At 36.9% G+C, this 13,925-nt stretch overlaps 1 protein-coding gene across 1 annotated transcript in view; it reads left to right on the top strand.

The window, feature by feature from the left end:
* ADAMTS12 (ADAM metallopeptidase with thrombospondin type 1 motif 12) overlaps positions 1-13,925 on the top strand; it is a 563,652-nt gene that overhangs the window by 390,373 nt on the left and 159,354 nt on the right. Inside the window, exon 13 of the mRNA XM_003340624.4 lies at positions 5,200-5,333. Within this exon, the coding sequence (XP_003340672.2) occupies positions 5,200-5,333 (134 nt within the window). The remainder of the gene's footprint in view (positions 1-5,199; positions 5,334-13,925) is intronic.

Here is a 13,925-nt window from a genome sequence, read left to right as displayed (position 1 = left end):
TATTGTGTTAGGACATTTTTCCTTTCATCAAGTCTAAATTTTCCTCTTCAGTTTCTGCTGCTTCCTCCCAGTTCTGCTCTCTGGGGCTTAAGAAAAAGAATCTAATCCTTTATTCCACTGACAGTCCTTCAAATGCTTGGAGACAGGTATCTTCAGGGTAATTTCCCCAGTTCCATGAAATGCTCCTTACGTGACATGAACTTGAGTCCCTTTGGCATCCGAGGTACTCTCCTCTGAATAGTTCCCAGCTTATTAATACTCTTCATGAAATATGGCACCCAGAACAAAGCACAGTCTCAATCTTAAGCAATTGGTTTTTCTAGTCAGTCATAGCAAAAGATTGCCTTTTTTTTTTCATTTGTATTCTCTATAGTCAGCAAGTAGGCTTTACTAGGGGTGGCTCTCCCTTTCCATAACCAGGCACTGTCGTAAATGCTTCCTTTCTTATTCTCTCTTCTTTCCTAGAAATTTATAACTTTCAAACAAAATCCTGGCCTAATTCCCCTTACATATAGGTACACCATTCCCTAGGAGAAATGAAGATGTCTCCCAGTGAAAAATTGGTGCCTTACATTGAGGCAGTATGGGAGACATTAGATGAAGAAGTAGAACAGGAGCTTGAATTGTCGTATCTTGTTGGGAATCAGTCCAAGAGATTGGGATAGATTAAGTCAAATATTTGAACTCATCTTTTGTCCCTAAATTTGATCACTAAATTGCTGGCCAAATTACTATGATTCTACCTGTGCAGTACATATATATTTCTGGCATCCTTCCCTTCCTTTCTACTTATACTTCCACTACCCCAGTTGAGGGTCTCATTGGTTCTAACTGGTCTTGCCTCTAACCTCCCCACCCTATCCCCAATTCATTCTTCACCCCACTACTGAAACAGTCTTCTTAAACTCTGATTATGTAATTCCTCTCACCTACCCTTACTTCTTAAAAAAAAGCAAACAAACAATAAACTCTTACCTTCCATCTTAGAATCAGCACTGTGTGTTGGTTCCAAGGCAAAAGAGTGGTAAGGTCTAGGCAATGAGGGTTGAGTGACTTACCCAGAGTCCCACAGCTAGGAAATGTCTGAGGCTAGATTTGAACCCAGGAATCTCTAGACCTTGGTATCAATCCACTGCATCATCCAGCTGCACCCCCATTGTTACCTCTTAAAAAGCTTTAAAAACGTGTCCCCTTGCCTAAAAGAGGAAAAAAAAAAGAAAAAGTTATCTATAATTATACCACACATTATCTTTGTAATCCTATTTAACATAATTCTTCTTTAGGTACAAAAGTTGCAGCCCGAGTGGAGAAATGATTCTTCCCCCTCCTTGTCATATCCTTCCCTACTCCTTAACTGGAGGTTTATTCATTTTTATGATCAGTGCCTAAAGCCCAATGGGGATTTAAGATGTATCATTCAGTGTGTGTGTGTGTGTGTGTGTGTGTGTGTGTGTGTGTGTGTGTGTGTGTGTGTGTGTGTGTGTGTTAAATAGCGGGTTAAGCCTAGCAGAGAGGAACAAGGGTAGATTATTCCTGGGACTTGTTTTTAGACAACCTCCCTTTTCCATGGCACAGAAATAATAGTCCTAGTGTAAAAAATAGACTCGAATACAGGACTACAATCCCCACAATTCCTTGCTCCACTTCCCCAGAATGCTTTGTAATCTCACCTGGGCTGAGATCGAGAAGGCATTTAACCTGGTGGCAAAGGTTTTTGGGTCTCTTTTTTGGACTTCCGTTTTTGGAGCAGAGGCTTCTCTTCCATGATGTGAGGTTATTTTGTCTAGGCCTCTGACCTAGGCACATGTTTCTTACTTGTATATTCTTTAATCCTTAAATCCTTAATAAACCTCTAAAAAATATAATACTCCTTGCAGAGAGAAACTTTTAATTTCTACCTGCCTCAGTCTCCCTAAATTTTAACTGTTACACTAGAAAGGCTCAAAACATTCATTCTGCTTTTTATGAACTAAGCATCATTCCATTCTTTTTTCTTCTATCCTTCTTGGCAACCAGACAGTATATACTATTTCAGGAAATTATTTCTCTGAGCTTCATATACCTTGTTTAGTATGGTTATCAATGGGAGATCAGGATTATTCCTATGTAACACTGGAAATATTCATTTTATTCCTATTAAAACAGTGACTGAGCTAATAAGGCCTCCCCGAAAAATTGAAAAAAAAAAAGGAAGGGTCTTTGGACATATTCATACATTTTGGTTTTTCTCAGACCTTTTCTTCCCAAATCCTTGAATCCTTTTCTTCTTGCTGTCTTTAAAAATATCCATATACCCCTAGTTTGGTGGAGCTTTCTTGACTTTTCTGGGTAATTTGTTCTCTGGTCTTCATGTGAATTCAGCTGCTCAATTTCCTTTGATTTTAATTTTTTCTTCTTAGAAATAACAGATATCTATAGTTATTCCCCATTTTCACTATATGATTGGATTTTCTATCCTCCCTCCCTCTTTTCCTTTTTTCTAAGAGAAATGTTGTCAAGAATAATTCCATAATTAATTGTTGTTCAATCATGTCCAACTCCACACAATCCCATGGGCCATAATGTCCTTGAGGTTTTCATGGCAAAGATATTGGAGTGGTTTGCCTTTTCCCTCTCCAGTGGATTATGATAAAGAGGTTAAGGGACTTGCCCAGGGTCACACAGCTAGTAAGCATCTGAGGCTATATGTGAACTCAGATTTTCTTGACTCCAGGCCCTATGCTCTATCCACTGAGCCACCTAGTTGCCTCTATTTATTTCCCTAAATAGACAGATGATAAATTGTTGTAGTACAACATTTAGATGTTGGGTATATATATAGCTAATATTACTGTTAGTAAAACAAGTCAACACTTTTCTCCTTGAGTTGTTTTGTTATTGGGGGCAGCTGGGTAGCTCAGTAGATTGAGAGTCAGGCTTAGATTCAAATCTGGCCTCAGACACTTTCCAGCTATGTGACCCTGGGCAAGTCACTTGACCCCCATTGCCTAGCCCTTACCATTCTTCTGCCTTAGAACCAAAACACAGTATTGATTCTAAAACAGAGGGAAGAGTTTTTTAAAAAGAGTTGGTTTTGTACCTATTTTAGCTTAAAAATACCCATGGTCAGGTGGGTGGCACCATCTGTATCCTCAAACTGATCTGGTCCCTGAAGAAGTAGCTATACAATTGTACTTAATTAATATAAATAAAAATAATACTCAGAAGAGTTAAGCAGTCTTTCAAAAGTCTTTGTTAAAATTAACAAAAGTGGATCTGCTCTTTAGATTTGGTTAAATAAAATTAAAAGTCATACCAGCTTCTAGGGACAAGTGCCTTCTGTCCAGTTGCTCCTTACCTTACCCAGGGTCAGACAGTAAGCAAATAAAGTTCAAAGTTACTTGGCCACTGCTGAGGGTAGCGGATGGTGGGATGGGTAGGAGCTAGTTATAGAACGGATTCCTGTTCACTTGTGGGCTGGATATAGTCCCCTCTGAAGTTCCTTCTAAATTCTTGATGGTGGGATCATAATTGATTAATTTAATCCATCTACCAGAACAAGGTAATTGGCTTTCTGCTGAAGAGATCAGCTCCTATCGGTGTCTATGATATAGCTTTCTAGGGTTCTCACTTATTTGTGAATGTCAAGGGTTTAAAAAAATTATCTAGTGGATGTCTCATTTGCTTCATTTAGGGGAGATAAGAAAACAGTTCTCTGAATGAGTCAGGGATATGGCACCCAGGGTGGGAGAAGAAATCACTGGGTTTAAATCAACAGTCTTCTGAATGGGGAAAGAAAAGGGAATAAACATTTAAGTAGTACCATATGTGCTGGGCACCATACTAAGTGCTTTTTAACAAATATCTCATTTGATCTTCACAGAAATCCCACAAAGGTTTATCTCCACTTAGGTGTTATTATCTCCATTTTAGAGATGAGGAAACTGAGGGAAGGCTTATTCAAATGACTTGCCTTGTTCATAGTCATAAAGCTAATAAGTGTCTGAGGCTGGATTTGAACTCAAGTCTTCCTTAATGTAGGTCTAAAGCACTATCCCCTGGGTACATAGCTACCTCAATTTTGCATATTGACAAAGTCACATGATACTCAGTTCCTGCTTTAGGAGCTAATCTTACCCACATAGCCCCTGAATTGCAGCAAGATAAAAAAGTTACAAAAGTGTTGGCATCTTCTAGAGATCTTTTGAATTTACAATTAATCAATAGGAGGGGCAATATTTGCTTAAGAACATAGTATCTTCATCAGTATATGTTGCCCTTCCACATGCTCATTGACACTTGTGATCAAACAATTTACATTGTTATTGAAAAGCTGAAATGAAATTGGAGAGAGTTCTGCACTTGGAATCATGAACACCTGAGTTCAAATTCTGCTTTTTCTGAGACTTAGTAAATTGGAGGATCTTAGGCATTTAACCTTTAATCCTGAGTTTCCTCATCCATTAAATGTGGATGATAATAATAATACCATAATTCCTACTTCATATACCTTTCCTCATTGCCCTAGCTGGTAATGCAGCCTCCACCACCACTAACATATTATTTCCCCTAGAAAAGTGTGAAGTCCTTAAAGATAAGGATTGTATTATGTTTGTGTTTATCCCCAGTGCCTAACACAATTCCTGGCATGCATGTTCATGAGCATATATACACATTTTGCTGATTTAAAATATACAGAAGTTAAAAAGACATTCTGAATTAGTATACAACTAGTCTTGAAACCACCAAGACCTAGATTTAACTACTCTCTAACCTATATTCACTATATGATCCTTGGCAAGTCATCTGATAAATATATGTAGTAACAATAACAATAATAAATAACAATAACTAGCTGTGTAGACTTTCACTTGTATTAGCTCATCTTATTATTATCTTATATATTATCTCATCTGCACTATAACACTATGAGGTAGATGTTATTTTTTAACCTCATTTTTATAGAGGAGTAAATTGAGGTTGAGAAAAATTAAGTGACTTGCACTGGATCACCCAGACAGGCGGGATTTGAACTCAAATTTTCCTGACTTCAAATCAAGCACTCTTTTACATTCAGCCATTCAGCTGTTCTGGGAATGAGATTCTTTTGCTTTTTATGACTTTCAAAACCAAAGATAGGGTGATCAAATGTCACAAATTTTAAAAACTTTGGAGAAATCAAAATGCTAACTTGAAACTGCCTCTTTTTTTCCACTGCAGAATACCCCTGTGAACTCTACTGTCGACCCATAGATGGGCAGTTTTCAGAGAAAATGCTAGATGCTGTTATCGATGGCACACCTTGCTTTGAAGGAGGCAACAGCAGAAATGTCTGTATTAATGGCATATGTAAGGTATTGGGTATGTTTCCTTCATCTACAACTTTGTGTAATCATAATAATATTCCAAAGAATTAAGCTGAGTTAAAACAATTTTTGTTCAAAGTGTTTAAATTTGTCATCAATTCTTGGTTTGAGATTTTATTTGCCAGGGCATCTAAGTGGCAGAAAGGGGAACCTGATTCAAATCTGGTATCAGACACTTTCTATCTCTGTTACCCTGGACAAGTTACTGAACCCCAGTTGTCTAGCCCTTGCTGCTTTTCTGTGTTAGAAGTGATACTGACAGAGGGTAAGGGTTTTAAAGGAAGGAAGAAAGGAAGGAAGGAAGGAAGGAAGGAAGGAAGGAAGGAAGGAAGGAAGGAAGGAAGGAAGGAAGGAAGGAAGGAAGGAAGGAAGGAAGGAAGGAAGGAAGGAAGAAGGGAAGGAGGGAGGGAAGGAGGGAGGGAAGGAAAGAAGGAAGGAAGGAAGGAAAGAAGGAAGGAAGGAAGGAAGGAAGGAAGGAAGGAAGGAAGGAAGGAAGGAAGGAAGGAAGGAAGGAAGGAAGGAAGGAAGGAAGGAAGGAAGGAAGGAAGGAAGGAAGGAAGGAAGGAAGGAAGGGATTTATTTTGCTATAATTGTTCAGCAAATCTCAAAGTCAGTCTACCACAGATAGCAGCAACAGACCTTCAAGTAGTTTTTAGTTCTTTGTCGATGTTTTCCATTTTTCCTCTCTAAGACTACTTTGCTTAAATGCTATTTTCCTTTGTGGTTCAGTGGAAATATAGCTGGATTTGCAATTAAAGGAGTGGGTTTCAAATTTCAGTCTGTCATTTATTATCTGTGTGACTTTAGATAAGTGAACTGCCTATGACTTAATTTGTAAGCCAATAAATTGAAGAGGTCTGACTTAGATTATCTCTAATGTGCTCCAAATCTACAATCCTTTGAGACTCCTCTTAACTTTCATCAATGATACTGAAAAGTTGAATACTTTGAACTTCTGGCATCTTCCTTGTCAAATTTGAGCACTTACCCTTTACTTGGTATGGTTCTAGGTTCTAGGCATCCGAGAATAAGCAGCAAAGGGATATGTCACTTCTGTCAAAGAGTTTAGCATCTAAATGATAAATGGAAAGTGGAAACTCTGAGAGTTTCCATGACATTTAAGATTTTGCATTTAAAACAAAATTTGTAAAAACTTACCTTGTCAATGAAGTGAGATATGAGATAAAACCAAGATTAGTCATGAATTTTATACTTATATAATATTCTCATCTTTTCAAATCATTTGCATAATCATCTAATTTGATCCTCACAACTCCATGAGATAAACGAGGCAGGTAATTGACATTAGAGGGAAAAACTCATAATTTAGTTAGCAGCAACTCCTAGTATAGTAACTCCCCTTCCTTCCCTGTCTCAATACATAAGCTGGTTTGTAATGACTCCCAAAGTAAAAAAACAAACAAAAAAAAACTCTTGGAGAATTTCTTGAGATTCAAAAAGGATAAGTCACTTGCATATGGTCACATAGCTAATAAGCATCAAAAGCAAGACAAGTCTAGTTCTTCCCAGACATCAAATCTAGCATTCTATACCTTATGGAAAAGAGATCTTGGTATGATTATTTTTTTCTTACAAATTAGGAAATTGAGGCCCACTGAGGATAAGTGCCTTGTCCAAGTTCATAATTTATAGACTTAGTATTATAACATTGTAGTATTATATTAGTATTATAACATCTTAGAGATTATCTAGAGATGAATGCTTATCTTATAGCTGAAGATATGGAAGTTCTGAGAGATTGACATAACATGTATTTGCCCAGTGTTATATAGCTACTTAGTATCAGAGCTGGGATTAAAGTCCAGATAGTTTAACACTTTCCATAATGTCCAAAGCATTAAGTATGATTTTTTTATTTAACCCAACTTATAAAAAACATTTTAGCTGGACTATGTATTATGAAGCTATGACTTGATGTTTATCTTATAAGAAATAAAAATCCTTGTTATTTGAGGAAAGTTTAGGGATAAAGTAATCAGGCCAGATTTTTAAAATAAATTGTTTCATACAGTAAAAAGAAATACACTAGAATCATTGAACTTTGGTTTGCTGTTGTGTTCCATTTAACTCTGGCAATCATTAGTCTGTCATTTCCTGAGACATTTCTCTTTTTTAATTTAATTTGTCCCAATTATATGTAAAAATAATTTTTAACATTCTAATTTTTAGTACCTCCCTTCCTCCCTTCCTTTTTTTCCTCAGTGAGGTGGTAAGCAATCTGATCTAGATTTTACATATACAATCATGTAAAACATTTTCCCATATTAGTTCTTTTGTGGAAGAAAATCCAAACCAAAATAATGGAGAAAGTAAGTGAAATATTGTATGCTTTGGTCTGGACTCAGACTCTATTAGTTCTTTTTCTGAATTTAAACAGCATTTTCATTATAAATCCTTTGGAATTGTCTTAGATCATTATATTGCTGAGGATAGGTGTCATTCCAGTTGATTATTGTACAGTATTTTTGTTACTGTGTACCATGTTCTCCTAGTTCTGTTTCCTTCACTCTGCATTAATTTCTGTCTTTCCAGATTTTTAAAAAATCATCCTGCTTGTCATTTCTTATAGCCCAATAGTATTCTATCACACTCATAAATCACAATTTACTCAGGCATTCCCCAATTGATGGGGGATATCCCCATAATTTCCAACTCTTCATCAGCACAAAAAAACTGCTATAAATATTTATGTCTATTATAGGTCCTTTCCCTTTTGACTTTACTGAGCCATTTCAAACAATTAGCCTTATTTTCCTTAACTATAAAATGGAAAAAAAATATTAATATAAATTGCTGTACTTGGAATCAGGTGGTTTTGGTTCAAATCATGGCTTTTCTATGTAAGTTGGGCAAATCACATAACTTTCCTACATACTAAATTACAAATTTTGGTTATGTAATTGAACCCTTACCATATGTAACAAAACAATCCCCTTAATTGTTTTCTGCTACCCATTCACCACAGCTACTGTTCCAAACCTTTCATCACTCCTAAAGTCTCCCATGACATTCTATATCATTCCTTTTTTTTTCCACACAAAAAAGGACCAAAAAGGTGGTCCTCCTCTTTGCCAGAAGTAAACATGAAATCTTGATCAAAAGACCTCTTATATTGTCCAGCAGACCTTCCCTCTCTATTATCCTGAGTCTGTTTCTCACATACACACACACTCATACACATAAACCCCTCCAGTTTTTGCCTATTCACTATCCCTCTTCCATGTTGCCTTCAAATACATCTGAATCTTTGCCCTTAAAAGAACAAACCCTTATTAGATTCAATCAAGTGTCCCTGTTAGCAACTGTCTTCTATTTCTTCTTAGCTAAACGTAAAAGTCATAAACTTCTCTTCTCAATTTATTCTATATCCTCTGTAATGTAACTTCAAACCTTACTGTAAATAAAACTACCTTCTAAAGTTACCAATAATCCTTTAATTACCCATTCTAATGACCTTTTCTCAATCCCAATTCTTCTTAGAATTTGCATACTTTCTATAATGTACATATACACACATATATATGCATTTGTATCCCAAAAGTCTTAGTGAATTTTTAAACCTTAGTAACTTAAAACTGCATTAACTTTTGTCATATACTATATTATACATGTAAACATATATGTACATGTATCTGTATGTATATATACATATACACATAAGGAGGGAAGAGAAGGAGAAATGAGGGAGAGACAGCGAGAGAGAGGGGAGAAGAAGAGGAAAGGAGAGGAGGGGAGAAGGAGAAATAAGAGGAGGAGGGAGGGGAGGGGAGAAAAAAGCAGAGGAAGAGAGAGTTGGGTGGAAAGGATGATGACAGAGAGCTAAACTTCCCCATATACAGTCTAGAATCACCAACCTTTTGAATGTCTCATATTGGATATTCCAAAGACATCTCAAACATACTATCTCCCTGTCCTCTAAAAAATAAAAAAATACACTTCCTTATTCCCATATTTCCTCTTATCATCATCCTCTCAGTTACCATAGTTTACAACTTAATTTCCTTAAACCTAGTTATTTCTTTGTTCCCAGAATCTTTCGTATGCATTCTCTTTCTGTCTATCATATAGCCACTGCTCTAATCAGGTTCGCATTATCTCTCACTTGGATGATTTCAATAGAATTCCCTAACTAATATCTTGCCCTCTCAATCCATTCTTCACTCACTTTCCAAATGATTTGTCTGAAGTACAGGTCTTATCATCTCCACCACCTTCTCAGTAAACTCCAGCAGTTCCTTAATACCTTGTAGATCAAATATAAAATCTTCTCTTTGGTGTTTAAAGCTCTTTACAACCTGACCCCTTCCTACCTTCTAGTATCGTGATATCTTACTCCCCTCCATGTACTCTGTGATCTAGCTATACTGGTTTACTTGCTGTTCCTCCTATGTAATATATTCCATCTCCCAACTCTGCAAAAGGGACTATCTCTCATGCCTTATATGCTCACTCTCTCCTCCCCTCTGCCTCTTATGTTCCATGGTTTCTTTCAGAACACTCCCTACCTCTGTAGGAGACAATTCTTATCTTCTTCATACCCACTCTCAGTCTCTTTGAGATTCCTTTTGAGGGAATTCCCTTCTTTTCCCTTTGACATTCCCTTCCATCAAGTCTGTGTAAATGTCATATGTACAGAGGTATTTGAATGTTCTCTCCCATTAGGCAATGAGTCCTCAAGAACATGGGCTTTATGCCTGCTTTTCTTTGTATTCCAAACACTTAGCACAGTGTATTATACTTATTAAATACTTAAGATAGGTGCTTGTTGAATGACCAATTAGTAAATGATGACTTGAAAAAATCTTAAGGAAAAGCATTTGGAATGGAAAACATGGTGATTTCAAAGCATGAGATTATCTCTGTTTTTGGTGTTGGCTTTCTTTCATTGTCTATCTGGGTCTGCAGTTTCTTGACATAAACATATGCCCCATTTTGAGAAACTGATAAAGCAGAAACCCACATGATAAAAAGACCAAACAGCTTATTTTCAAATGCTGAAAGTCTCCTTGCATTTAAGAGCTCCTTGAAATATAGGCAGAGAGTCTAAAAACTTGAGTCTGAAGTGGAGGAAGTAGGAGAGTAAGAGGGCATCTACACTAAAAGTCCCTAGAGTTGAGCTTTAGTCCCCAGTCTGTAGCTTGGTGACCATCTTACTATGAGTCACTGAATCTCTGAGAGCCTGTTTCATTATCCATGTGGTGAAGGGGAGTTTGTCTGCTTTAAGTGGCTGACATTCTTTGCTCCTAGGTCTTTGATAAACTTGAAGAGTACTATATCAGAGGAGTGGTATGGAAAGAAGCTAGATTTCAGCAGTTTGAGGATTAGAGCAGTGAAGGATATGGGAGAAAAAATATAGGACAACATCTAAAGGAATGTCAAAGTTATGAGAAGTTTTTAATCCATCATCTGACTAATCTATCTATCTGTCTATCCATCCACCTAACCTTCTATCTTTCTGTGGATAAGCATACCTAAACATGTTTATAGGCAAAAAGGAAGGAATGAATCAAGAGAGAGATTGAAAATTAATGAGACTGGATGACTATTGAAGCATATTCATAGAGGAGATAGGCAAGGATGTTATCATGGCTACAGAGAAGAATATCTCCTCTCATACCACAGGAAAAGAAAGGGGACAGAGAAGCACAGCTGAGGCTGGGTAGCAGAGATGACCCTCAAACTGTTAGCAATGAGCATAGTGGCTCTCTATTACAAATGAACATCACAAATTCTACTCATATCCAGTAGGGCAGGATCATGGTATAATAATAGTTCTAAAGCTGGAAGGGAACTTGAAGGCAAGTCTGCCGTTTTATAGATGAGCAAACTGATATCTAAAGAGATTAAGTGACTTGTCCATTTCTAAGTTCCAGAAGTGATGTTTGAACCTAGGTCCTCTGACTCCAAAGCCATTTTTTCTACTAACACAGAGCATATATTTAAACCATTTCTTTACCACTTTCAGTTCTAGAAAACTCTGATCAGACTGTCCCACTCCTTTTCACAAGATCTAGCCCATTGTATGAGAAAGGAGAGAAGTAAAATGTAGTTGTCTGTTGGTCCATGCTTTTCACCTACTATCTTCCATGATCTTGTTACATGTGACTTTGACTATTGGATCTTAGAAAGGGAAGTCTGTCAAGTGCTAATGTGATATTTCTCCATTTTTTGAACACCAGGTAAAATCTGTCAGGCTCTGTATTGCTTTAGAACCAGAATAGTGTTTTTTAGTGTCTTGAAGTATCATATCAAAGAGTATCCTATTGATTCAGATGAAGCTATATATTTGAGCCCTCTTAGCTGAGCTTCATCCCCTATCACAGATAAAAATTTCCAGGTAATGGTAATTCTTATGACAAAATATGATAATATGGATGAAGTCTTAAAAAGGTTTTGGGGGGAAAAGTTCAAAATCACCAATAATTAGAGGAGTGCAAATTAAAGCAATTCTGAGGTTCCAACCCATAACCATCATATTGACAAAGTCAATAGTTTCTGTAATTGGAAGTCAATAATAGGTAAAGAGAATTTCTCTGTACATATGAAGGTTCACTTGAGGTTATATTTCATAAAATAAATTTATAGTAAACCAAGTCATCCTTTTTTGATGACTCTTTCCAAGAGCATAATGTGACTCAGGAGTAGAAGCAAAGAAGGTGGATGAGGGGGTGAGCACTAGCCTTAGCAGGTTGGGAACCAGCAGGTCAGGGGTGTCATTAGTTCAAAGGTGGAGGACAATGCTCTGTTGAAATAGCTAACTATAGGGTCAAGACTATGGGAAAAAAAAACAGATGCACATACAGATCAGGACTGACTGATAGACTGGAAGAAAGAAGAGGGATGGAAGGACTGACTAAAAGTCATGAAAATTCAGATTCATGAAGAGTGAAGTTATAGGAAAGGAAAAGGATCAAGGAATAATTATCAGAGAGGAAAGTATCCAAATTCATGTCGTTAGAGGTAGCATCCTACTCTGGGGATGGTAGAGATGTAATGGAGAAAAAGGTAATGGGATTTTATTTTGATAGCTTGGTAGCCCAGGTATTAGAAGTGTCATCAACATAAATATTGAAATCTGCAAGGGCTTGTTAGATAGAAATATTTTAAGATAAGAGCTGGAATAACTGAAGAAGGCAAGATTTGGAGGTCATAAATGTCTATAAAAGAACTAATAGCTGTCCTCATTGGCCTTTTCATAGTCATAGTTCTTCCTCTACCCCAAAATTAAAAAATGAAAATAGATAATGAGTAAAAAAGAAACAATGAATTTACCCTAATATCATGACACAGTTTTTTAATTTCTCTCGTTCCAATTGCTCACACATGAATCAGTGGTTGTTGTATGAGTACCTCCTACAGGAACCTACTTTCCAGTCATACAATGGGGAAATGGGGCTTGGCAATGGAAGATCATAGGTAAGTGGGTCAGGACAGGATATTCAGAACAATAATAGAAGCTCATTTGGTGAGTTACATCTTTTTTTTCTGTGCGGTATGCTAAATGATAGAGGAAACAGATGCTTATATAAGCAAACCAATGGTATCTGAAAGTCAAAGCTTCTTCTTTGGGGAACTGGGGATCAAACTCCTTGAAGGAAGAAAGGGTCAGAGTACTAGTCTATGAATTTTTAGAACTGGAAGGGACCTCAGAGATCAACACTTTCCTTTTATAGATGGGTACTTTGAGGCCCAGAGAGATAAAAAAAAAATAACCCTTCTTTCTGTCTTAGTAAAAACTCTAAGACAAAAGGGCAATATCTAAGCAAATAGGATTCAATGACTTGCACAGGGTCATACATCTAGGAAGGATCTCAGTCAAGATTTAAACCTAAGTCCTTCTGACTCCATGCCTGGTACTCGGTCCACTGCCATCTAGCTGTCCCTACCTAAAGAGGTTTGATGATTTGTCTACGTTCAAACAACAAGGTAATGACAGTCAGAATTTGAACCCAGATCTTTTGACCTCTAGGTCAGTATTCTTTTTACAGGAGTTCTTAAACTAGAGTTCAGGAAATATTTTTTAAAAATCACTTTATTTCAATGTGATTTGGGTTTTTTTTGGTAATCCTGTGTATTTTATATATTTTCTTTAAAATTTCTTTTGAAAAGGCTTCATGAGACTGTCAGAGGGTACCGTGACCCAAAAAAGATTGAGAGCCCCAGTATTGTACCATGACTACCTCCAGGCTTGAGGGTCAATATGTTAAAAGATCATAGATTTAGAGACTACAAGAGAGTTTAGAAAGCTTCTATTTAAAACTCCTTTTAGATAAGGACCCTCAACCTCAGAAAATATGAATTGCCTGGAGTTGGCTTGGCAATAAGTTGAAGAGCCAAGATGTGTCAGCACCTTGGTCAGGGACAGCAGGAATACTGAGAGTTTAGAGCTATCAGAAAATAGCATAAAGACATTTTCAGTTCATCTGTATTACATTGCCTTGATGTATCTGTGGAGAAGGAGTCTTAGAGTGGTAGATTTAAGAGGAAGGAAGAAGGGCCCTAACTGTCAGTTGTAAGAGAGTGATATGGATAGAGTGCTAGGCCCGTTGACAGGGAGAC

This window comes from Monodelphis domestica, chromosome 3 (assembly GCF_027887165.1).
Source record: "Monodelphis domestica isolate mMonDom1 chromosome 3, mMonDom1.pri, whole genome shotgun sequence".
Lineage (NCBI taxonomy): Eukaryota > Metazoa > Chordata > Mammalia > Didelphimorphia > Didelphidae > Monodelphis > Monodelphis domestica.
Note: the sequence above shows the minus strand (reverse complement) of the source record. Positions and strands in the feature narration are given on the sequence as shown.